We start from the raw sequence: 27,625 nt of genomic DNA, 5'->3' as shown, positions 1-27,625 counted from the left end.
TAGCCCTGCAATTCATAATCTGCACCACAACTGAACTGAAGCATAATTTCTGTTGGCTTTGCTTTGGCTATTGACAGCATTGAAAAATTACATTTTAAGCCACAATATGTTTGCAAGTAGGGTACATGTGGCTGCGGAAACCCATTTTGCACGAGTGAGTGTTTGTGGTTATCATACGTTACACGGCTATCTCTTTCAGGAAGAGAAAATGGCCGTGTTTCCCCCCTTATGTGGCTGCACACAATCATCTCCACCCCTTTGACCCAAATACTTACCAGCACTACTTCTGCTTACATGCTGCCTTGCCTCAGTTTATCTTTTTGTGTGTGTGTGTGTGTGTGTGTGTGTGTGTGTGTGTGTATGTTTATACATATAGTAAGATTTTTAAAAAATAAATTAATACTTGAAATTGATCAAAAGATTGTATTCTTTCAAATAAACACTGAACATTATATTCATCAAATAATATCCTGAAAACAATATATCATGGTTTCCACAAAAATATTCAGCAGCATGACAGTGTTCAACAATGAGAATAATAAAAAAGTTTCTTGAGCACCAAATCAGCATATCAGAATGATTTCTGAAGGATCACATGACACTGAAGACTGGAGTAATGGCTGCCTTGTGGCAAGCATAAGAGACTTCTTCCAATCTAGTTACATTCACCAGGGCTCATTGCATATCATTCGTTCAACACATACTGAATTCTGACCTTAAATTATGAATTATGACGTTGCTAAAAAAGAACATTATTTTGTGTATTTGGTGTAATGAAATGTGTTTATGCAGTTTAAGGTTAAAAAAACACTTTATTTTCCACATACTGTACATTATTGTTTCTCCTCTATGCCCCGCCTTTCTGAAACACGTCGATTTTTACAAAGCTCATCGGTCTGAAAAGTGAGGTGTGTTGTGATTGGCCGAATCGTAAAATGCACTGCACACATCTGAATATTTGGGTTGAACTATTCTGGAACAGTGTTGTGAATACAACTTAACCACTGATTTCTAGTCGTGAGTTGAGAATCAAAGTTACGCCTTCTTTCTTTGCATATACATTTGGGTGGTGTTATGCAAATCTTCCCACATAGTGACGTAGACATGTGGGGGCGTGTTGAAACGAGGCGTTTTAGGAGGGCGTGGACGAGTCTTAACTTTGATAAAGAATATCTCTTTGGGTTTGAGACTTTAGTCTTTGCAACTTTAGGGATCTTATCTATTCACGAACAGCTTGTATCACACCAAAGAGAAAGGAAAACTTGAAATCGCATCATATGACCCCTTTAACTAATGCTCCCACGAGCCATCTTCCTTTATTTTTAAAAGGCACAGCTATTTTTGCAGACCAGAATAGCTACATAACACCTGTTTGCTTCAGTGCAGATATTTTCTGATAACATTATCAAAGCAATCATTTATGGGTTTGACAAATATTATTATGACACCACCAAATTCTAAAATTTGTCATGTTATACAAGAACTTGTATAATGAGGAATGATCGACTTCAAGAATGTAAGTAAATAATCTGATATCTGCCAGGCACAATCAAGGTTTTGGCCACTTCACAGTCTTGTGTTTCTGAATACTCAGCTCCATTATATAATACTGGAAATGACTGTAGTGTCATGTGACGTGCATTGAACAGCATGTCATGAAGGTAAATGTCAGAAATGAAGATAAATATTTCATGTGATGAAGATAATTTTTAATGTTTATGAAATTGAATAAATCATATTTAACATTTAGAATATGACTGTGTATCAAATAATAATTTAATTTCAGGAGCATTTCAGGTATAAACAATTTCATGTAATGATTTTAGTATAAGTACAGTTTAAAAAAAAAGTGCAGTGCCGTTTTCTAGAACAAGGCCTTGTTTTTCTTCAGGACCTGTTTTGATTAATGGAGCTTCACTGATGTATTTATAGAAAAGAGTCAAAAGGCCACCATGCATTAAAGGGTTCTTCAAAAAACACTTGCCGGACTCCAGGGCACCCACCTCATTAGAGCAATGGATCATGGTTTCTCGGAAGAAGTGTCAAGAGCCTTTGTGAAGGCGATGGGTATTTTACTGTAAGCTGCTTTGACAGGGGAATAATGGGAAAGAAGAGCATGATGGGTGAGAAACTAATCATGCCTCAGAAGACTTTTAGAAGGCTCTCACCATTTTTGTTTCTCTTTACCACTCAGAAAACCTTGTAAACCAAGGCACCTTACTGCAAAAAAAAGCTTTTTGAAGTTCCTCATTTGCAAGTCCCTCTGGATAAAAATGTCTGCTAAATAAATAAATGTAAATGTACCTCAAAGTTCACGTTGATTGTTTTATTTTTGAGAGTGGTAGGCTGAATCCAGAATGGTGTACTAAGCCTACCATTTTTGAAATATTGTATGGTAGTGTTATAGAATACTAGTCAAAGTGTGTGATGACAGGGGTCTGATAAAATGCATATGACTGGTCATGTGACCCCAACATGGCTGCCACCATGCAGCGACCCCATCCAGCTTGTACTAGTACAACAGCTTTTATTAGGCTATTGATATGACTGAATGCCATTTCATGTGAGTATACATCATTTTAGATACACTGTCATTCAAAAGATAAATTTTAGATATACTGCCATTGGCTTCCATATTATTATTATTTTCCCCCCCATACTATGGAAGTCAATGGCTACCAGCAACTGTTTGGTTATCATCATGCTTAAAAAAAATATTATCTTTTGTGTTCAGCAGAAAAAATAAACTCATACAGGATCGGAACAACTTGAGGGCGAGTAAATGATGACAGAAATTTCATTTTTTAAATTGATCAAATGTACATATGTGTGTGTGTATGTGTTTGTATGTACGTACATTTGATCAATTTAAAAGGACACTTCACCCAAAATGTTTGTGTGTGTGTGTGTGTATACACAGAATTCTAGAAATATATGAACAAATCCCCAACATTTAGGTTTAGTGCTGAAAGATTTGACAACAGTCTTTCAGATACACTTTCATTCACTCCTCTCCATTGATTACTATGACCTTGTGATATCCTTTGTCTCACTGACCGTCAGTGAACATATCACTACTAGGGATCTCACATGGCTGGGTGACTAGGACGCTACATTAAAACAGCCACCATTCAAGGGCGGAGTCTATGTGGTCTCCACCTATTGGTGGTTCAAATCATAGAGGGGTATGGTTTAGCTCCACATCAAGCTCAATCATTTTACTAGCTCTTTTGAAAGCACAATATTGACTTTGGATAATGTTTCTCTCACATGTCACTGTGGAGCAGCCGGTACGCCTGTGAAGTTTAGTGAGCCTATCTGCCAAAGAAGATTTTTTCCAGTGATTTATAGTGACCATTTCTGTTGATTTTCTGATTCAACCTGACTGAACATCCATAACGTGCTCACAAAATTGATGCACCCTTAATATGATGTTACATTAGCTTTGTGTGAATCACTGTCCTTACTGACACAAAGTTTATCAGATGGTGGACGATCTTTGAGAGAAAACTGACAGCTTGAATGCTTTTAGTTTCACTCATTTCATTATACTTAGCTGCATGGATAACAACAAAAACTGATTCATTTGCAACAGTACCCTATGTAAACTTTTTCAGTATTTACATGACACAATGTAATCACATAGGGTTAATCACATCAGCATCAATTGCAAACTCATAAATGCACACATTATATAAAAATAAGTGATGGTAAATAGCATGGCACAGCGTAAACAGCAAATAGCGTGCTATTTTTTGGAGCAGGAGGGATATTGATTATGCAGTCAATCTGGCCCACACTTCCCTCAGGCTATGTCCCTCACCGGGAGCTTGCACTCGGTCGACTGTCTCTTCATCACTTCCTAGATCTCTCCTCTAATTGTGTGTGGGGAGTTCAGGCACCCCGCTGACTCGCTGGCTCCAGTAAGACCTGACTGAAACATGAGGCGAGAAAGTAGAATAAATGTACGTGACAGAAACTACATCTACATTAGTAGCACCTAAAAGCTTCCTGCTATGCTCAGCTTGCACATCTAGGTTTAGTTGTGTTGTTATATCACCAAAGAGAATACTGATATACATATTTTACAAAGTCCATGTGCTTCTTCTTCTTTATTTTTATCTATTTATTTTTAATGAAATAAGATTTTTCGGGATAATGGGATTCCATGATATAAAATTGTAATTGAGATTTTTTTTATCTAGCAATTCTGTTTATACTTGCAATTTTGAGTTTATATCTCACAATTGTAATTTTTTTTTCTCGTAGTTCTAATAATTGTGAATAAACAATAAAATTCAGGCTACGTTATAACCAGCTGGGTTGCTTATCATGTGTACAGTAAATAATAAGAGGATGAAATATTACCCCATCTGTTTGACACTGGACAAATCCAGTTTCAGCTCACTTAGAGAAATCTTACTCATCAGTGGAGCAACTAGTGAACTAAACACTCTAGATGTGTTACTCTGTTTACACTGAGAGGATAAATGTGGTCATTTTATTATTCTTAGTCATTAGAATATACAAAATGTTTTACTTTCCAGTCTGGAGTTGCATTCCAGAGCAAAGGCTCTATGTAAATATGACATAGAGGTGGTATGAGAAGTCTTTCGCTCCACAAAAACACAATCATCATGATGCAACGTTTTACCCAAAGGAATCTTTCAAAGTACATTTAAAAAGTATGCTAAATTTAGAAAATAATTCTCTCATTCTATAACTATTGAGCTCATGACAGCTAATTAAATGGGAACACTAATGATGCACTATAAGCACAAATAAATATCTCTCTCAATTCATTTAGCAGCATCACAATGTTCTGTCACCCTCCATTTTGTCATTTATTGTAACTCTTACTTCTACATGACCGAATTTTGGCACTGCTGTCACTGCAGTGCACATTGAGGTTGAGAGATATCCATCTCAGGCACATTAGAGGCCAGGGGAAAAACCCTTATCACCATCCATACTCTCTACTGGCAATGTGAACCAGTGTCATTACTAAGATCAACACAAAAGAGGCCACAAACTTCATGCTTTTTAAAAAGTCTAGAGTTCCAGGCAGCCTTGAAACTATCAGGCTAGATATACTTAATTGGATCACAACTGTTCCACACAAATCAGAAAACACTTCTTGGACCCGATGATGCACTGCCTGTGAGAGAAAGGGCAGTGAAAAAAGCAACGACTAAAAACAGTTCAGGCATCAAAGGGCTCAACACACTATCTACACCTCAGCTTGTCAGCTTGTTGACCAAGTTGAAAGTAACGGCAGAGTTTACTTAGTGTCAAAGGGAGGGGGAACAGACGAGCACGTCTGCTTTCTGTTCAAGAAGCTGCCATCTTTCCATGCCACTGCACAGGTATGACATTGTTGATGAACTGGGGTCTGGCATTTTATGCGCATGCCACATTCAATCAGCAACCTATACTGGAATGCAGCACCTCCCAGAGGATTTGCCAATAGCCTGATCTATGTAAATACAGAACCTTTTACTTCTTACTAGCTAGGAAGCATCAGCAGGGCTTCAGAAATCTGTTGATGTTTATGTATGTTTATGTTCATGCATTATCTTCTCAAGTAAGTTTTTGCATCATTTACTTACGTCATTCCAAACCTTTTTGCATTTCATTTTTCTGCACACACACGCACACACACACACACACACACACACACAAACAAACTCTTTTTTTATTTTATTTTATTTTTTGCAATGAAAGTCAGTGGGGTTCAATGTTGTTTTGAACCCCACCAGTGTTATTTTAGTATAACTGAGATACTATTATTATGCTTAGTATTTGAGTTAGTATTCATTTTTCTTTTATTTTTACATTTTAGTTTTAGTTAAGGTTTTACACCACTACACTACTTTGTTGTGTGTTTTATTTCATTTATAGTATAGTAATATAGTATAATAGTATAGTAATATATAATATAGTATATATACTGTGTATACACACACACACACACACACATATACATACTGTATATGCCTTAATAGTTTTATGTTTTTTAGCTGAAAATAAAAAAGTAGCTGAAATAAAAAGATTTTAAAATATTTTATTTCAGTTAATGTTTATTTCAAGTAAGAATTTGTTCTCATTTGAGTTTTAGTCTTCAATAACTTTAATAATCCTGGACCCCACTGACTTTCATTGCATGGACAAAACTGTTGAAACATTCTTTAAATAGTTTGTGTTCCACAGAGCAAAGAAATGCATAAAATGTAGACTTACACGATGACATGCTGACCTACATTTTTTGGTGAACTTGTCATTTACAAATGGAAATGTGTGGGAATAAGGATGTTATATTAATTGATCAATTATTTGAGCTCATTCATAATTTTTTACAGCTTTAATAGAAGTTCAGTGATGATGACGCATTATTCTTTTCTCAGTGAAAGTCCTTTGAGCTAAGCTTCAAAAGTCAGAAATGTATGGCAGTGAGAGGAATTATATGGATTACAGCTCATAAGTGACCCAGTGGAAGCACCTGTGTGCGCATGTTTGAAGCTCCACACCCACAACAACAATACACGCACCTATTTGCTGATGATTTATTAAGAGATGCTGCAGTTCAGGCATACACTGCTTTAACATCACATTCTTGTATTACTTACACATTCATATTTACATTTACCTGATTAGTTAAATGTAACTGTAATGTATGGCGATTTTGGAGTCAAACAGATCCCCAAACCCATAGAAAGAGCCAGTAATCCCAGTGTGCAGGAATTAATACCTGCGCAGATTGACACTTCTTGGAGCTTGTCTATGATTTACGAGGAAGAAAAACAAGTGAAACGACATATATTCTCAAATACCCTATTGAGAGACTGAAACTCTATGGCTCCGTGCATGTGTACAGGCTTTGTGTAGGTGGGCTCACCTCTCTGCTTCTGTTGCCTCCCACAAATGACCTTGAATGGAGCACACGTACTTGAAATGAAATCTTTCACAGGTCATCGGGAAAATCTTTCCTCCCCTTAATAACACATTTATGTCCACTCACATTTATCTCTATTACTGAATGAAAACCTACACAGTGAAGAAAATGTGCTTTGTATCATAGTGCCATCTGTACTTTTATGAATGCTACATGAGTAAATTATGATTTTTATCAAAAATATTAGAATTTTATTTGATCACTCAATTAGTTTTTTGATCAGCTGATGTGCAACAGTAGTTTATCCCCTTGCAAAAATTTGTTTGCCAGTACCACGGTACAGTGATGGTATTACATGGCAGTGCCATAATATTTTGATATGAATTTCTTATATCATGGTGCTTATATGGTACTCTAAATCTTTGTATCATAGTGCCATCTGTACTTTTATGAATGCTACATGAGTAAATTATGATTTTTATCAAAAATATTAGAATTTTATTTGATCACTCAATTAGTTTTTTGATCAGCTGATGTGCAACAGTAGTTTATCCCCTTGCAAAAATTAGTTTGCCAGTACCACGGTACAGTGATGGTATTACATGGCAGTGCCATAATATTTTGATATGAATTTCTTATATCATGGTGCTTATATGGTACTCTAAGGTACTTCCAAGAATAACATGGTAACACCATGGTACATGTCAAAAAAAATGAAAGTATGATAGGCCTACATGTCCAAAAAAAACAAAAATGGTATCACCTTTATCCTTTATTGTCGTTCAAGTAGTCAGATATGCAGGTGGATTTACATATGACGTTATTTTATGGTATTAATTTTGAGGTAAAGAACACAGTTCAGAGCTTGAAAGAAACAGCACAGACCTGCTCATGCGAGGATTCCACCCCCCACCTCGAGTTACAGGCTACAGTTGTTACGCAAAAGCAAGTCGGGCTGTGATTGGTCCGAATCTGCCATCCTTCTTTTGAAGGTAACTTATTAAAAGAGCCGATGGGCGGAGTCAAGCACCGACTATATATTGAGTGAGTACAAGCGAAGGTACCGGGTACGACTTCGTCCTTTTTTACAACGTTTAGGAAAGGGATAACATCGCTGTGAAGCCCATAAGGCCCGCTCAAACACCACCAAAAGGGTTTAGTTTATGGCCTACAGTTAGTGATAATAGTAATAACTGGTTAGTACTAAGTCCTCGTCCTGCTTTCTTATATATTTCACATGCGTTTCTTAGAATGTAGCCTTTTAAAGCGGGAAACCATCTGTAGATGATAGTTTTTCTCAGTTTACATTTGTGTTTATCGCTGCCCTCCCGATGCAAGATTGACTTGTGTTTACATGTACTTACTTGTAAATGCCGGTTATTAAAAAGTTACATTACCCAGTAACCCTGCGTTGTAATAAAACACTTTCATATGAATTAAGCCTCGATAAGTTGTTTAAAACGCGTAGTTAGACAGTGAGACGGAGGGAAATATCATGCTTGAGGTTTGGGTCGAGTCTGACACATGTGGAGTATCATGAGGGAGCCAGTCATGTAGCTTAGCCAGCTACTTAGGAGCTCTCTCTCTGTGCTTGAAGTTTCACTTTAAAACGAACAAAAATGTCTGCGTATTCTTAAAATCACAGACTTAAAATTGATGAGTATTTATAGTTTGTGTGGTTTGAAGAATGTGGCAAACGCTATCGAAACAACCGGACGAGATGAGAAAACAAGTGGAGGCTAACGTTAGTGATATAGGATTATTCATTTAAAGAGGAGATTTTGACTTTGTTGTATCGATTTAACATATTTCTGTCTCTATTACAGATAATTATTTATTGGAATGTTTTATTATGTCAAGGTGCTGCCCGCAAATACTCTGAATGAAAACTGCATGACTCATGTATTGTTTTGCATTATTTTCTCATTTTTAGTGAAACCAATGAGAAGACTGAAGTAAGAGACTGAAGGGCATAGTTAATAGCTGTTGTACTGTAACGTTTACTGTTGGCATTCTTACTCGGTCTTCCTGAATGTGGGTTCAGTACGTTTTAAAACATCATAGGATTTTAAAACAGACATCTAGTTATGTATGCCCTCAGGGACAAGCTTCTTTCTCTGCCCACACTGAGACTACGAGATGTGAAACTATTGTTAGTGGGACTGTATTCATTCAAACTTGAATGTGTTTCCTGTAGATTTAAGAGGCGGCAAAGGTTTTATTGCCAGAGCAGAAGGAAAGGAAGTATAACCCCGTCATCCACACAGGCACAAACTGACCCTTGTGTTTGGTGGGGACTAGTTGGAAGTGGTTGTTGGGGGCTGTTTTCAGTGAAGCCTACAGACGGGCACAGTGACTGACAGACAGGAATGTTATTCTGCGGGTCGCATTCTGTTGTTGCATCACACAGGGACATGTGAGCTCTGGGAGCTAGAGTTATGAGTAATGTTTGAGTTTGACTGAAGCTGTTGTCGCGGTTAATTCAGCCAGGAAAGTTTGGGTTGTTTCACAATTACTAGCAACTTTTCATGAAATGGCTGGGCTCAAACCGCTTTTTATTTAAACATTTTTGTTGTTTAGGGTTAGCCTATATATTTTTTATGATCAATACAACTAAATTAAAGGCTCAATCAGTGCTTATCAGATGAATGATCTGAAAAAAAGAGAATTGTGAATTATGAAACATATGAATTAATTCATTATTGGAATTGTGCATTAATTTATACAATAATATTTTAATTGATTTACATAAGTCAGACGAGTATCTCAGAAGACTGCTGACTAGGGCTTTGTTACTCTTTATTCTTAGCGGTTTAGATACTTTTTAGTCTGTGGTGCTCTGTCACTTTATGGTCATGATGAACTTTGCTTTTCTTGCAAATGTAAATCAGAGTGAAATGGATTATCGAAAAAAAAAAAGAAAAGTGCAGGGCTGGGAATTGGTTCTACCAGATTTGAATGCAAGATTGCAGGCGATCGTAAGGCAGAGTTTAACCGCACTAAATGATTGAAGAAGTTCGGCATTTCACTGGAAGATAGAGTTATGACATTTTGATTAAACTTACTAGGTATACAAATGAAACCTGCATGGATGAACTGTTCATAATAAGATCTATAACATGCATTTAGAAAATGGGGTGAATTTTAATTTCATGCCAACTTTAAATTCTCAATTTGTACATACTTGTACTTGTTACTTGACGTACTGTACATACTTAATCTACATACTTAGTGATAGTTCACCCAAAAATGAAAATTCTGTCATTAATTACTCACCCTCATGTCGTTTCAAACCCATAAGACCTTCGTTCATCTTCGGAACACAGATTAAGATATTTTTGATGGAATCTGAGAGCTGTCTGACCCTGCATAGACAGTAATACAACTGAAATGTTCCCAAGTCCAGAAACGTAGCAAGGAGATCTGTAAAATAATCCATGTGACATCAGGGGTTCAACCGCAATTATGCGAAGCTACGAGAATACTTTTTGTGCGCAAAAGAAAAAAAAAACCACTTTATTTAACAATTTGTCTCCTCCTGCCATTTTGGAGAATGTCAGCTGGATGTAAACAGCGTATGCTGTTCTGTATCAGCTGCGTCCCGCCAGATCTGTTTCCTACGTTGTTGTGATTTGATCAGAACGGAAACAGCGTGTCCGTGTGACGCAGCTGACACAGAACAGCATACGCTGTTTACATCCAGCTGATATTCTCCAAAATGGCACTACAGGGTGATGCGGAGGAGACGAATTGTTGAATAGTCTTTTTTTTTTTTTTTTTTTGCGTACAAAAAGTATTCTCGTAGCTTCGTATAATCACGGATGAACCCCTGATGTCACATGGATTATTTTACAGATCTCCTCTTCAGTTGCGTTGCTGTCTATGCAGGGTCAGACAGCTCTCAGATTCCATCAAAAATATCTTAATTTGTGTTCCGAAGATGAACGAAGGTCTCACGGGTTTGAAACAACATGAGGGTGAGTAATTAATGACAGAATTTTCATTTTTGGGTGAACTAACCCTTTAAATGCTCTTCAAAACAACACTGAAAGTGGATACATTTAAACGCTGGACCATGTTTACATTTGGTTTGATGTTTGTGGAAACTCAATGTTATTTCCTTCTTGTATGTGCTGCTCTAATACATCCCATTGATTCCATGCTTTATATTTTTTTCTTTGCAGTCAAAATCTTCATCTTCTATGTAATCTTCTATGGCTGCCTGGCTGGAATTTTCATTGGCACCATCCAGGCCATGCTCCTGACTCTCAGCAACTACAAGCCCACATACCAGGACAGGGTTGCACCCCCAGGTAACGAACCAACCCCAATGATGTTGAAGATATTACATGCCCAAAAGTGTTCAGAGGTTGGGTACTATTTGTACATAAAAGCTGTGAGAATGAATCACCAAACCAAAGAGATACAGAATGAACTACATGTACTTCACTGCTAAAAGTTGTTTTGACTGGCAGGATTTTCGATAAGTACGATATGCGAAAGTGTTGTGAGAATGCTGTTGTGTAGTTGACAATCTCGTGCACAATATGAAAGGTGTTTTTATGTCTAGCTGTGCATTACAGTTATGTTGTAGAATATTTAAAAATGCATGTGAAACCGAGATTTGTTTGTTACCTGGTTGACAAGGTTCACAAGAGGCCTAGCCGTCACAGGCTTTTACAAGTAATTGAAGCAGCAGGAACATGACATGTTATTCTTTAGCAATGATATAGAAAAATGGAAAGAACAAACTGTTTTGGGGACATTCTCGTTTACACGCACTCAAACTGTTCCATAATGCTGGAAGTTAATTTAGTTTCTGCAAACCCTGTGACATTTCGGCAGCTCTAAAGGTCTGTCTGACCTCAGCGAGAGAGGGTGGAGGTGGTAGGAGTGTGAGGGAGGAGAAGGAGAGACACACACACACACACGCACACAGAAAGCCATTTGGACCTTCACTTCCTGGCTAGCCTGACGAGGCTTCCCGTTTGGGTTCTTACAGCAGAGTTGTTCCGCATTTACACACTTCGCATGTCTTTGATCTGGTATGTCTTGTAGTATTTCAGTCGGGGTTGGTGGTATCGGCTTTAGTGCACTTAAACATACCTTTGAAGTAGTTTACAACAGGATCAGGGTTTATCACTAAGCTTGTTTTGCACAAACAAGAATATTTTGCAATTAAACTTCAGCTAAAAACGTGAAAAAAGAAACCGTGGAGAGCATTGTACACTGCACCTTCCATAATCCCCGTTAGGTTGCCCGTTGGTCCACTGCCAGCCATTCGCCACACCAGCCATGCCAGTGAATGTTTGCATAGTGCACACTCCCACCTTGGCATTACATTTATCTGTCTTCGTTAAAGCCCTGAACATAAACGCCTCTGCCAAGAAGAACCGTTTCCCCTTTAAGAGAGGCGGCCCTTGAAGTCTAAAAAGAAACAACATGAGTAGGAATGAAGTGGAGATAACCATGGTGTGCAGCTATTTGCTGCAAGGAAGGCCTGACGTACAAAAGACATGCTGCCTGCGTTAAAGTCCCGCCTCCCTCTCAGGGGCTAAAAGTTTCCATTGTGTGAAAGAAGCATGTGAGGTTGTGGAGAGGAGGAGGGGGAAGGCTGGGAGACTCTCGCAGGCTCTAACTGGAGTCTTAAAAGTGTATTACACAATGAACTTCCCAATGGACTAAACACAAACTTCCCATGTGCAATAAGTTAGAAGCTCCTCTTTTTTACCAGCTGCAGCACATGCACGGAAGGTCATTACCAGCTTGTTGAAACAAAAATTGGCATTAAATGCAATATAAGGTTTGCTTGTTCTCTTCTGCTGGCTCTGCTCACGCCACGCCCCGCTTTGGTTGTACGTTCGAGCCGGTGGAAAAGTACTGCCAAGCTGGGAATCTGAATAGCAAACTTCCATGACAATGAATGGACCAGGCTTTCTCCGCTCTTGTAGCTGGAGGGAAAATCACTCTTCTAAATGCTCATTTTTATGGTTGACACCAGTTGTTGGGCCACATTTAACCTGCTTTACACATTTTCTGCTTTACTTACAGGCTTATCACACTCCCCACGCCCGGACAAAGCAGAGATCAGCTACTCCATCAGCGATAATACGACTTACAGTGCATATGTGGAACATATGAAGGAGTTTCTGAAAGCATACGAAAAAGACAGCCAGGGTGACGAAAGCAAATTTGAAAACTGCGGAGGTACAACACGTTCTAAGAGTATCTTTAAGCTATATATACACACGTCTCAATAAACCCAAGCTTTTAGCTGTATTATGAAGTAGGTCAGCTAAAAAGGGTACAGTTCAGGAAGTGATCTCCTACATCACTCCCCAGCTCTGTGTCATATGATCTTCATTCACAAGTCAACAGTTCGTGTTTTAGCCACTGCTTAGGTAGACAATCGGGGCTTTATTTGACCCATTGTGCTGTCCTGCATGCCTGTACACTGTTGTAGTAATGACAAGCAAATACAGTTGTATTAGTCAGTAATAAGGTTTAATGTGTTTCATGTTCAGACAAACCCCAATCCTATACGGAGCGCGGAGAACTGGAGGGCAGTGACGGCGTGAGGAAGGCCTGCCGCTTCGAAAGAGAGTGGCTGAAGGATTGCTCAGGAAAGAAAGATGACACATTCGGCTTCAAAGAAGGCAAACCCTGCCTCATCATTAAACTCAATAGGATTGTGAATTTCAGGCCACGGGTGAGTTATTTTGTTATTCAAGATCATCCCACCAATATGAACCTACTTACTGCCATTGTATATACATCAGGTGCTTGCAAACCATTTTTCTTAGCTTGAGGCAACATTTACCTTAATATTGGGATTGTATCATCATACTGTCATTCTCTCTCCTCAGCCTCCAGCTTCCAATGACAGTATCCCTGAGCCAATCCACTCTAACTTTCATGGCAATCTGATTCCAATCCACTGCACAAACAAGGTAAGAAATACTTACAAAGCATCTTGGTAAAATGGCATTCTTGTTTAGAGATATATGTTAGCCTTTTTTTTTTTTACATTTAGAATACCATAATTATACTTATATATATATATATATATATATATATAAAAATGCAATTTAATAACACAGTTTAATGTAATCTTTATCAAATATCAAAATGAATATCCTTTTTTCATACAGTATATTATAACATTTAGACAAAACAGCATCAAATATCAGCTATAGTATAACTGTAGATTCAGATTTATGCATGTGGCAAATGCTTTAATCCAAAGCAGCATGTATTGCATTCAAGGGACAGATTTACATTTGATCAATTCTCGCATTTCCTGGGAATCAAACACATGATGTTGGCTTGTCATGCTCTACTGTTTGAGCTACAGGAATGCATTATTAATTATAAGAATGGACTAGAATATCAGTGCATCTCTAGTCTATTTTTCCAGTCAAGTCTAAGCAAAGAAATATACACAGTGATGTGAAATTCAGTACTCCATGTGCCGTAGTGCTCCGGAGAATGATCTAATACTAATTCTGGTTGTTAACAGAGAGAAGAGGATGCAAAACATCTTGGACCAGTCGAGTACTTCGGGCTGGGGGTTGGTTTCCCCCTCCAGTATTATCCTTACTACGGAAAGCTGCTACATCCCCATTACCTCCAGCCTCTGGTGGCCGTCAAATTCAACATCACTGTGGGTATCGAAATGCGCATAGAGTGTAAAGTATTCGGACAGAACATCGATTACAGCGAGAAGGACCGTTATCAGGGACGTTTCGATGTCAAAATCACCATCAAGTCATGACCTTAGCTATAAAAAATAGCACTTTTTTTCTGCCCATTTCAAAACACAGTAATTTTAGATGAATAAAGACAAGTACAAATTCAATTGGGAAAAACAACTACGACAACTAGTCTTGAACAAAGTTTCATAACATACGGGACCTACACTTAATCTGTATGCTTTACACTAGCTTTCTCTGCATGTCTAGGGTTAGAATGTAAATTACAGGAAGAGTAGCAATAGCAAAGTATTTATTCTACTGTAAATGAGAATATTCCGTGAGCCATGGGACATTCATTTATTACTGTAAATTATAATTCCACTACTGATGTAGCGAGCAGTGTTTCTGTCCCCTGAATATTTCTGCCTAGTGTGGTCTCTTTATATTTTATGGAGTGTACAGTGCAGTAGTCGCATACAATGGTCCTTTCCAAGCCATGTTGTCATTTCTGTTGTCTTATGCCAGAAAGCCTTAGTGGTCCAAGGGGTGTGTGTGTGCGTGTGTGTGTGTGTGAGAGAGAGCGTTTGAGTGTGAATATTCGTCTACTTAAAAACTGAAAAACTGGCATGGTACGCTCTGAACTCCCCAGGTCTGTGTGTGTTTGTACATGACTGCACTCCGTTCATACATTTTTATTTTTTTCCCCCTTTTCTTTTCATCTTTTCCATTGATTGTGGGGAATATGTTTTTACATCACCTTTTGACTTTTTATTTGATCGTCTTGCAATTTGGGAAACGGGGGCTATTGACAATTCTGTGTAAGGCTTATTATTTTCCTTCACTATTAAGTGTAGCACTGTGTGTCTAGTCTGGAGGACTGAAGTGGTCACCATGGCAACTCAGTGCTATGATTTTAATTTTTTTGAGTCGGTCAGACTCAGCAGGCAAATGATTAACAAGGGGCCATTTGTGCTAGGAGGCTGGACAGATCAGGAGTTGTGCACAACAATGACGTCCACCGGGCCAAACCCACTGCCTGGCATAACAATGCCTTTTTTTCTTCTTCTACCAAACTCGACTCTACCAGCCTGCTTCCCTTCCTGTGAGATAAGCCGGGCTGTAGGTCTGCCTCGGCCCACAGTGGACAGTCATGAGACCTGGATGCCATTTTGTCCTAGGCTTTATAAGCATTTGTGGGATCCAGAATTTTTTTGACGGCGAACACACTTACTCAACATGAGCAAAATGTGACTAAATACAAAACGTGACTGTGTGGCTCTTGCATAACATTTGAATGAGATTTGCTAGAGCTCACCTCCAGAATCCCGTCTTCCGGTAGATCGGTGCAATGAACGGCATTCTGCACTTTGTTTTTGCCGTAGAGCGCACGCAAAGTGGTGGGCCGAAGGTGGCGTGCAATTTCCTGTAAGGAAGCAGAACACATTACATGATGACATCTCTGTGATGGGTTACAGTAAGAACAATGGAGCATATTCTTTGAACAGGGTTTCCTTGGTAGAGCAATTGGATAAAAGCACAGGTGACAATGCATGTGCTGTGATAGTTACTCGTGGTCAACGCTGCTGCGAGATCACATAACATACACTCTATCCAGCGAATCGGGTTACTCACACGTGCTTGTTCACATTACTGCAAACATCAGCTACATTAACAGTCCTCCTTGAGTCACTTCTTTCAACTCAACGCACACACACCCACACAAAAACTTTGAATTTAAACTCAAACGTGAAGGGACAGTTCACCCAAAAAATGAAAACTCTGTCATCATTCACTGACCCTCAAGTTGTTCCAAACCTGTATTAGTTTCTTTCTTCCTTTCAGTACAAAAGTTGCTGTTTTTCAGAATGTTGCTAATCGAACAGTTGATGTTAGCCATTGACTTCCATAGTATGGAAAAAAATACTATGGAAGTCAATGGCTACCGGTTCTTGGGGGGGGGGTCGGGGTTAATAAAAAAATAAGTTTTTTAATAAAAACTTGGCTATCTATGCAGAATGAATAAATAAATAGGTGCTAAACAGAAGACAGCGAAATAGGGCTGTGGTGTTTTGATTTTAGCGCCGCCTCTCTGTTGATCCTACTGTCTGTGGGCAGGAAATGGAATACAAAAATGCGGAAGTTCAATCTGTAGTTTTTACAAAAGCCTTGGAGTTGTCAAAAATGTGTCATTTTGTGTCATCCAGTGGACTTTTTCTGACAAATAAACCAGGATATCGGAGTGCAGGTAACGTGGAGAAAGAGTCCACATTGTTTATTTACATATACTATTAACATTGTAACTATTATTAACCCTTTATTTAACCAGGCAAGTCACTTAAGAACAAATTCTTATTTACAACAATGGCCTGGTAATGCAAAGCTGGTTGAAAATTGACAAAATAATCTAGCATTAAAATGTAAGCAACAATATTCACTTGCAACACTGAAGGTGCAGTCTCATTTACTGTTGCTCAGCAAATTTTCGGTGGTGAAATCCAGTCATTCTAACAGGAATACACACGATCAGGATTTCGCATGAGGGTGAAAAAGTTCCCCACGCAGATTTCGCTAATGTTCAAGTTGGTACCACGAATTTGCCGCACTGACCAGCAGAAAGCAACTTCTGTGTGAGATGTGCTTTCATATATCTCTATACTTTTGACCTGTTTTTTGCACACAATTTCACTGAAATTTCACACCTTAAAATGATTGTTTGTTTTATTTAGACAAAATCCTATAGAATTTTTCAGAATTTAATGGTTATCAATACTGTCAGAAAAGAAAGCGGGAAATTTTTACCTCATCAACCCATGAAAGGTGCATGTTAGTAATTTATGGTAGTATCTTTGTACACTGAAAAAAATGCTACTAATTTTTTTTAAGGTAAGTGGTCGCAAACTATTTATTTTTAGCAACATTTAATTAAAAAAAAATATGTTGAAAGTTAGTCAAATAAATGTGTTTATTTAAATGTAGCTAAAATAAATTGATTGCAACCACTTACCTTAAAATGTTTTAGTAAATTCAATGAATCATTTTTTTCAGAGTACCCTTAAGTTACTATTATGAGCCTTTAAATAAGGTAACATTTTTACACACTTGTTTACAGAGAATGAGCCACAGTATCAAAATAATAATCAGTTTATCGGTGTTGGACAGAATTTAAATATCAGTGCATCCCAAATGAAAACAGTTTTAAGTTAATTCAGAATCGTGACATTACTTGTGTGAAACCCAACCTGCTGTGTTATTTTCTCTGGTCAAGCTAGTCTCAAACTGACATTAACACCAGGATGGCAAAAAGAGCAGGCTGCTCAACATTCTGGGCATGCTGTCATCCAGCAAAAAAAAAAAAAAAGTCTCACATTTAGGACTTCAGACACAAGCAACAAAATGGAACTGATGTAGTTGAGTGTAATGGTATAAGCGATTTAATAAAAAAATATATATATATGATCATCTTTACAAAGGTGCACAAATGTTAAACAAATACTGCTCCCCAGCCATTACAGCTTTACAGTAGTTCAAGGGGTCTTGGCTGAGCTTACTTTGAGTTTATATTTCACTGCCCTTTCAGCAGAATGTTGGACTAATACCAGGTCTTGTCTTTAATTCACGCTCACATGTGCTTCTCATTCAGAGCTCAGCTGGCCAACTGGCTTAGGCTAAAATGGAACATGATGAAATGAAATGTTCCTGAGGACACAAACCCCGGCGGCCATATCAGTGCATCCCAAATGAAAACAGTTTTAAGTTAATTCAGAATCGTGACATTACTTGTGTGAAACCCAACCTGCTGTGTTATTTTCTCTGGTCAAGCTAGTCTCAAACTGACATTAACACCAGGCTGGCAAAAAGAGCAGGCTGCTCAACATTCTGGGCATGCTGTCATCCAGCAAAAAAAAAAAAAAAGTCTCACATTTAGGACTTCAGACAAGCAACAAAATGGAACTGATGTAGTTGAGTGTAATGGTATAAGCGATTTAAAAAAAAAATATATATATATATGATCATCTTTACAAAGGTGCACAAATGTTAAACAAATACTGCTCCCCAGCCATTACAGCTTTACAGTAGTTCAAGGGGTCTTGGCTGAGCTTACTTTGAGTTTATATTTCACTGCCCTTTCAGCAGAATGTTGGACTAATACCAGGTCTTGTCTTTAATTCACGCTCACATGTGCTTCTCATTCAGAGCTCAGCTGGCCAACTGGCTTAGGCTAAAATGGAACATGATGAAATGAAATGTTCCTGAGGACACAAACCCCGGCGGCTCTGCTGTCCTCTGCTAATCTCTACCAGTAGGAAATTTAACTCCCCATCACCGCCCATGAGGGACGGGTTATCTACATGTAAATAAATTGGGTTTCCTTAGCCACACCCATTTTGTCACTTCCATTTTGATCTCTGAATTTACATTTCAGTGGCCTGGAACTTGCTGAGGACCACACAGTTCAAACAAAGAGGGAGTATTAAGCGACCACACATTGTCATGAGAGAAAGTCTGAGGCAAAATTAGTGTTTTGCTTTCAATAAAGAGCACTGTCTGTAACATATGGTTTCCTTTCTTAAGCTTTGGCATAATTAGAGACTCTTGCTGGTTAGTAATTATCCTTATCTTTTTGACTTAGAAAAGGAACACGAAGACAATGAAATCCTTCCTTTCTTTAGTTTTATCTAGATATAATGTCTTCTTTTGATTACTTTAAAACAAGACAGAGAATCTGATGTCATGGATACAAGTATAACGACATTAGCAAGCTTCATTCGGTTCTTAGTAATGAGGCACATCCTCATTTGATCAAACAGATGACTAACACACATCTCAGGATTGCTTGTTTTAAATTATGAACAGTTTTTGTAGGCAATACTGGCAGTCTAAATGTCAACAAAAGAGAAAAACATTAAAAATTCAAATGCAACACGGTGCTAGTACAGCAATAAGAAAAAAATATGCTAAAACGTATATATAACATGGTACATAAGGCTGGGTAAAAAAAAATATTGATATCTCGATATTAATCGATTCTCATTTTTATGAAACGATATCGATTCTTAAATCCCAAGAATCGATTATTCTAGCCTGTTTTCAATTAATGGACGGAACGTTGAAGGGCATTCCCCAGCCAATGTATCGCAATAAGCATTGTGCTTTGGTACTTTTAATATGAAACAAAGTCTCAGATTTCCATTGTATTGCAGTATTCAAACAATAAATGCCGTTTTGGCGCTGTTTAATGTGAATTGACAGATCACTGTAGCGCCTCGATCAACAGACGCGGCAGCGCGAGGCGCACGTGAACTGATCATCTCCTCCACATTAATACCAGTTTCAGCACAAAATAAACATGACTAAACATCCGAAGGTAAGTTAAAAGAAAGAGTATAACTTTACAAGCTGTATCCCGTCTCATGTAATCGCTCAATCAGTGTTTCAGCCGCGCAAAGACGTCAATATAACGGCTTGTAAACAATGTCACGTAATGTCACATTTACCTCAGAAAAAACATATTCGGTGACCATAAACTCATTAGTCAGATAGAAAAATAAACATTTAGCTAAATATATGCACCATATAACATATTCATTATAAATTGTACTGTTCTTCAATGTTTAATTTATGTTTGAATAAACCCATCAAGTTTTTATGACAGCCACCATTATGTTTATATTTCAAAAAAACGAATTGAAGTAGAAATATTATGTAATTGTAACTTTATTATTTTAAAACCTTTAAGTGTAATTTTAACAAATCATTCAATTTTAACAATTTTAACCAGTCAATTTTAACCTAATATTATAGTAATGTAGAACCAACTGACTCTCATGTATATTTTACAGCATTAGTTAAGAGATTTTTTTTTCCTTGAGAAAATTTGGCATGTACTGTACCTGATATATATCCAAAATAATCGATATTGAATCGAATCGAATTGGTAATCGAATCGAATAGCAAGCTTGTGAATGAGAATCGAATCGAATCGTGAAATTTGTGTCAAAACCCAGCCCTAATGGTACATGAGTAGTTTATCATCTAGTACTATGGTAAACATCAAAGCACCATGCTTACCATCTGATTTAGCATATTACTGCCACCATACTTTTTGAAGTTTGAAAATTTGCCTTATCCTTATCCTCACCAAGGCTGCATTCATATGATCACAAATACAGTAAAACAGCAATATTGTGAAATAATATCATTTCAAATATTTTAAAATGTAATTTATTCATGTGATGAAAATTTTCAGCAGCCATTAGCCATTTAAGTTTTAGTGTCATTCAGAAATCATTCTAATATGCTTATTTGGTGCTCAAGAATAATTTTTAACACTGAAAACAGTCGTGGTGGATAACATTTTTGCGGAAACAGGCTTTTTTTCAGGATTAATTGATGAATACAAAGATTTTAGCAATTATTTGAAATAGAAATCATTTGTAATGTTATAAATGTCTTTACTGACTTTGATCAATGTAAAGCATTCATGGTTTTTAAAAATAATTCACTTGTATGTAGTGTAGTGTACATTTCATCAGAACATTTTTCTTAACAGGGCTTTGTTTTAAATAGCCAAATTATTGTTTTAGTCTGACTGCAATTGAACTTTGAAAACATGCAAACACGCATACATTTGCTGGCAGTAAGGTTCATTTTCAGTGCTGAGACAATTCCTGGCAAAGCTGGCTCACTATAATAGCGTTAGTTACCCGTAAGTGACCTGCAGCTACTGAGCTTAATGTCACTGTAATGAGTCCTGCCAAGCCCAAACACTGACGGTCACACACAAACTACAGGCTACGGTTCCAAACAAACAAGCTAAGGGAGTTAATTTCACCTCTCACTGCCTCGCTGTCACATGCAATTCTTTTGGGAATAGTGTTTAAATCAACACTTTTGTATGACTGAGATATCCATGTTGGTGATATCCATTTCTGATGGCTGCAGTTTGACCTCAACATTCATAGTGTGTGTGTGTTCGTATTCTAAATAGGTGCCGTTGCCAGACACACTGCATATACACACTAAACCTCTCTCACCCCACCACACGGAACATAAAGTAAATGTCAATAGAGACACACTGACGTAACACTATTTAGACCGAGGGAAAAAAATGGTTACCTCACAAATCCTCCTCTCACTGTTCACTGATAAAATGGGGCCCATTTCAGAGAGACGTCCCAGTGCTAGAGCCGAGTATATGAATATCTGTTCTCTCACACTAAAATGACTCTCAGGGCCATTTAAAAGTATTTGGCAATCATCACAAATTATTGAAAACTAAAATAACTATGATTTAGAAAGACAAATTTACACTATATGGGTAAACTAGCCTTAATTGGTCAAATGGGTGAAAGACAATCTGGGTGTCAGTTCAAGTTAGCAGACTGTACTGTTCCAGACTTAAACTCCTCATATTTAACCCTTTATGTGCCTGATCAGAATGTCAGCTGATCCTATTGTGTGCAAAAGTTAGAGAACACTAGTATAAAATGCAAAAGCATACTATCAATGATTTTTTTTTTTTTGCATTTTCTAATTTAATATATTTTTTCATTATTATCAGCATAACAATTCCTAGAAATCGTGCAGAATTCTTAATATTTTGTAGTCATTTTTGTCATAATATTCCATTATTCTTAAAACCTTTCATTAATTTTATTCAGAAAATAATTCATTCAATTGATCAAAAGGAACAGTACAGACTTCTACATTATTACAAAAGATTTATTTTTTAAATAAATGCTGCACTTTTGAACTTCCTATTTATCAAAGAATTTTGAAAAAAAAAGTATCACAGTTTCCAAAAAATATTAAAAAGAACAAATGTTTTTAACACTAAATATGAAAAAAATATATTTGTTTCTTGAGCACCAAATCAGCATATTAGAATGATTTCTGAAGGATCATCATGTGACACTGGACTTATCCTTATCCTCACCAAGGCTGCATTCATATGATCACAAATACAGTAAAACAGCAATATTGTGAAATAATATCATTTCAAATATTTTAAAATGTAATTTATTCATGTGATGAAAATTTTCAGCAGCCATTAGCCATTTAAGTTTTAGTGTCATTCAGAAATCATTCTAATATGCTTATTTGGTGCTCAAGAATCATTTTTAACACTGAAAACAGTCGTGGTGGATAACATTTTTGCGGAAATAGGCTTTTTTTCAGGATTAATTGATGAATACAAAGATTTGAGCAATTATTTGAAATAGAAATCATTTGTAATGTTATAAATGTCTTTACTGACTTTGATCAATGTAAAGCATTCATGGTTTTTAAAAATAATTCACTTGTATGTAGTGTAGTGTACATTTCATCAGAACATTTTTCTTAACAGGGCTTTGTTTTAAATAGCCAAATTATTGTTTTAGTCTGACTGCAAAATTACATTTTAAAAATAAAAAAAATTTAAGGTGACGTATCATGAAAATCTGACTTTTCCAGGTTAAGTGCTATAATCAGGTCACATCAGCATCTACCAACCAAGGAAATGTGAAAAAGATTAACCTAGTAACTTTGTTTTGGGAAGCCTTTTTCTGCAAGCGTCTGAGAAAACGAGCGCGTCTGATTTCGCTCCCTTGGTGACGTTGCAAAGTGATCTCATTATAATATTACTGCCCCTTAATCTGTAAGTTTACACCCATGGCGCCGTTATTGTGTTTTCGCAAGCGACAACGGTGTACCAGCTCTAATGCCATGGCGAAAGTTTGAGCAAAGCATGCTAACTGTTCTGTCTTTGGCTGCACAGACGAGCACAGAACACGGTTTAGAGTCCCAGCCTCAGAGGAGATAAGAGAGCAGTGGATTTATTGATTTATTTACTGTATATTGCTGCTGACACACAGATCTAAAATAAACATGCGATTTATTTCCCAGCTGTTTACCTTCACAGACATAAATTACTGTTTTTGTAACTTGTGTGTGTTTTTAACGTAAGCTTGTGTGTGAATGAGAACTTAGTTTAGTACTCACATGCTGTGTGGTGGTCGCTTTCTGTCCGTGTGCTTGTGTGGACTCAGAAAACCGTATATCAGAAGTTTAAACTTATAAAACGCATGATTTCAGCAGGATAAACATGATAATCAGAACCATAACAGATGTTTTTAGCAGTTACCAGCTGTAATGGCAGCAGCTCTATTCTGGAAAAGGGGGAGGGGAGCAGCAGCTCATTTGCATTTAAAGAGACAGGCCCGAAAAACAGCGTGTTTCTGCTTCCACTCAAAATAGGCATTTTCAAAATGATATAATAAATGATCTGTGGAGTATTTTGAGCTGAAACTTCACAGACACATCCTGGGGACACCAGAGACTTATATTACATATTGTAAAAAGGGGCATAATATGTCTCCTTTAAATGTTTTATTTCTATAATACTGTATTTGAAATATACTGTACTTTTGTTAAAAAAAGCAGCCTTGGAGACCACAAGAAAAAAAAATTCCCCCCAAAATCTAAACAGTAGTGTAAATTAGATGGTAAATATAAGATTTTTAGTGTAGTCTCAGACATTTAGATGACACTAAAGCTGGCCACTAGGTCAGAATCTTTTAGTTTACGGTGCACGTCGATGCCACCTCTTACCTGTAAAAACAGCCATGGTTATCAAATGAGGTTGCAGTATCTCCTTCACAGAAGGCTCTCACTTCACAGCTATTAAAATAGTCAATGTGCTAATCTGCTTTGTGTCTATGTTAATTAACGAGCAACAGATTCATTTCATTTAAGAGGTCCTTTTGTAATCCCAACCATGCCAAGATGGGCCTTTCTAGACCAATCACCAACAATTGTACATTTCAAACCAAGGCCTGTCTCACCACATGGTTTAAAATACCGAACCTCATGTAAAATAGATTTGGTTAGGTCAATAACAGGGTCTTCTGAGATATTAAGTTTTAGTTTAAGTGAAAAACTGATGGTAACCTTTAGTCCCAAATGAATGATGTAGGACCTTGAGAATTAATGACGTCACAATTTTGCTTTCACCAACATGCCCTCGAACAAAACCGTTCAACACCGGTGGTGGCAAGGGAATTGTCCATGTAATTAGCATACTTGGAAGTCATTTGAATAAGAAGCTTCAGGTAAATGGCAAGGAACAAAGTCGCAATTTGTTTAAAAGGTCAGTCGCATTTACCGTTCTTCTGCAATTTTCGAAAATCCAGCGAAATCCAGGCATTTCAACGGGAATTCATGTGACTGGGAATTTCGTGTGAGGGCGAAATATGTCCCTATGCAGATTTTGCAGTGGGTTCAAGTTGATCACTCAAATTAGCTGAACTGACCAATAGAAAGCTGTTTGGTTTGAAAATGACTTTTGTGTCAATTAACCTTTTTGCCCCTCAGAATTTTGCTATTTTGAGCACAATTTAAGGCACGACAACAAAGTTTATGTGGTGATAGAGACTATTTCTTTGCCAATGATGAAATTTTCAACAGGCAAAATTATCAACAACAAACCAAAACAGGCTTTCCTATCATTAGGAAACAGACGGCTCTGAGCTAATTTGGTGGCAGATGATGGGCAGATTGTACGAGGCAGTTCCAGTTCAGTCCCGGTCACATGGCTCACTCACTCCCTGTGACTGGTGCCGCTCTGATGTAAGAGGGCCTTAATTAAGCAGCAATCGATGCTGTGGGACGGCACTGGAGCTTCCTAAGGGAGCACCGCCATGGTAACTACAGGTCTCCACGACCCTGCCTTTATGGTCACATGCTTACAGCACTGACACATGCTAGCCCTCAGCACCAACCGACATCACAATTAAACCCTGATTGATTGAATAACCTATTCATTTCCTTGGTTTACAACAGGAAATGTACATGGGCAGATACCGTTAGAGAGCTATTTATTCTGCCATAAGCCACTTATACTACTTATGAAACAAAATATCAAGCAGGAGATATAATTGAAAAATTCAATTATAATTCCAATTAAAATATATATTATGACAAGCATACATTTTTAAATATGGGTAAGAACTTATTTTATAGTATATTCTTTGGCCAGGTCAGAAATTGATGGCTAATTTATGAAAAGTATAATTTTCCTTGATCTTTTGAAATAAAATGCACTATGTACAGAGACAAGGTGTAAAACAAATGGGATAAATCATAATATTCAAAACCTTACAGTTAAAAGAACTAATTATATTTTTCATAGAGACCTATTTATGTACTCTTGAATGCACATCAGCTGGACCAGCCTGAGAAATAATGCTTTTCTGCAAGAGTTAAACACAATTTAGGATAGAAGCGTGGGACTCTGCCTATGTAAAGACACTACCGCTCAAAAGTTTGGGACAGTACTTTTTTTTTTTTTTTTAAGAAATTAAGACATTAAATTGATCAAAGTGACATTAAAGACTTTTATAAGTTACAAAAGATTTCTTCTTCAAATAAATGCTGTTACTTTTTATTTCCATATATCAAAGAATCCTGAAAAACATGTATCAAGGTTTCCACAAAAATATTAAGCAGCACAACAGTTTTCAACACTGATAATAATACAAAATGTTTCTTGAGCACCAAATCAGCCTATCAGAATGATTTCTGAAGGACCATGTGACACTGAAGACTGGAGTGACTGCTGAAAATTCAGCTTTGCTTTCACAGAAGTCTTACAGACCCCCAAACTATTGAACGTTGGTAAAAAGCAACTGCTCTTACTAGAAACACTTCTGAACAGCATTTTGCCTGAACATTAGAGAACCATCTACAGCACATTCAGTTATTTGTACTTGAGTGACTCATGCCTTGTCAAATACACTAATCCAGGAAAAACCTCATTGTTACTAATTGCCTTTGCTCTTTAGTTGCAGGCTATGACATGTTGGCCCATCAAATTTCTCACAGACAGATCTAACAAGACTGTACAGAAAACACGTGAGACAACAGTGTCAATTGTGCTTTGTTTCTCTGAGTAGAAGGCAACACAGGCCTTGACTAACACAGAGCCATACTAGAACAAGCACACCAGATTACTAACATCCTATAAAACTGAACTCAGAGCATTCAAAAATAATTCACACACTTGACCTTACACTGTAGTGCTGTATTAAATACATAATTCTGCCTCCGTATACCATTGTGTTTACTTTTGATACGACTGGAGGACATGAATACACAAAATGCTCTATAGGAGCATGTTCTCTCGTCTAAAGCACAAACACTGTGTCCAAACATCTAATCCTTTATCTTATCACCATTGTCTGTGACAAATCGGGCACGGTTACATTCCCACTGTATAGGTTTACTATGTTACAAGTAAGTTACCTTCGTTTCCAGGTGGAGGTTCTGTTACAGTATTTTGGCATCTGGAGCTGAAAGCCAGTCAGTCATTGACAGGCATTCAGTTGAACTTTGTCAGTTGATACGATCTGACGGCACAATACATTATTCATGAACTCCAACACCATATGAGACTTAAACACAACTAAGAGAACAGGACCTCGGTGCATTCTCACACAGAAAACAAATGGCTAGTTTCTTCTGTACAACCTTGGACAAAAGTCAACCTTGAACCGTATCAAGTTCAAACAGACACATACAGAATGTAAATTAATGCAGAAAGGCAGACAATAACAGCAGGTATTTACACAGGAACCAGTGAATTTATTCTTTTGTGAGGTTGGTCTGTTCTAATAAAACAGCAGAATACAATTTCACACATTTAGACACAACCTTGTAACTTGTTCAAGGAAGTTTTGTCTAGAAAGACACCATTTCCTTGTGTACACATACACTTGAGTCAGAGAATCTGGTTACACTGAACAATACTATCATAACAAGCTGGAATAAGAAAGGCAAAAACTCTCAATACGTGACTTGAGTGGAGATCTTAATGCCAACAAGAACCACCATTATGAATTTTTCACTACCGTCACGCATATCCGCTTGCTCTTCTTCACTTCTATCAACTTGATAAAGTGATCTGTAACATCAAGGCACTGGAAAGAAGCAGTGTTCCACAACTGATATCATTCCTGAAAACCAGCAAAACTACATTACAAATAGAGGAGAAAACAGTGTT

The 27,625-nt window shown here is 37.4% G+C and overlaps 2 protein-coding genes across 2 annotated transcripts in view; one reads left to right on the top strand and one right to left on the bottom strand.

Moving 5' to 3' along the window:
* LOC107548644 (sodium/potassium-transporting ATPase subunit beta-233-like) overlaps positions 1-15,331 on the top strand; it is a 48,206-nt gene extending 32,875 nt beyond the window's left edge. The window contains exons 4-8 of the mRNA XM_016229415.1: positions 11,077-11,205; positions 12,944-13,099; positions 13,417-13,601; positions 13,759-13,842; positions 14,412-15,331. Of these exons, the coding sequence (XP_016084901.1) occupies positions 11,077-11,205; positions 12,944-13,099; positions 13,417-13,601; positions 13,759-13,842; positions 14,412-14,666 (809 nt within the window). The 3' untranslated portion in view covers positions 14,667-15,331. The remainder of the gene's footprint in view (positions 1-11,076; positions 11,206-12,943; positions 13,100-13,416; positions 13,602-13,758; positions 13,843-14,411) is intronic.
* Positions 15,332-15,515: 184 nt separating this feature from the next.
* Positions 15,516-27,625, bottom strand: part of LOC107548663 (nucleoside diphosphate kinase 7-like) — a 36,972-nt gene continuing 24,862 nt past the window's right edge. Inside the window, exon 11 of the mRNA XM_016229436.1 lies at positions 15,516-16,009. Coding sequence (XP_016084922.1) covers positions 15,818-16,009 — 192 coding nt within the window. The 3' untranslated portion in view covers positions 15,516-15,817. The remainder of the gene's footprint in view (positions 16,010-27,625) is intronic.

Source organism: Sinocyclocheilus grahami, unplaced genomic scaffold, assembly GCF_001515645.1.
Source record: "Sinocyclocheilus grahami isolate Dianchi unplaced genomic scaffold, SAMN03320097.WGS_v1.1 scaffold352.1, whole genome shotgun sequence".
NCBI lineage: Eukaryota > Metazoa > Chordata > Actinopteri > Cypriniformes > Cyprinidae > Sinocyclocheilus > Sinocyclocheilus grahami.
The sequence above is the reverse complement of the archived record's forward strand: the minus strand, read 5'-3'. Positions and strand labels throughout refer to the sequence as shown.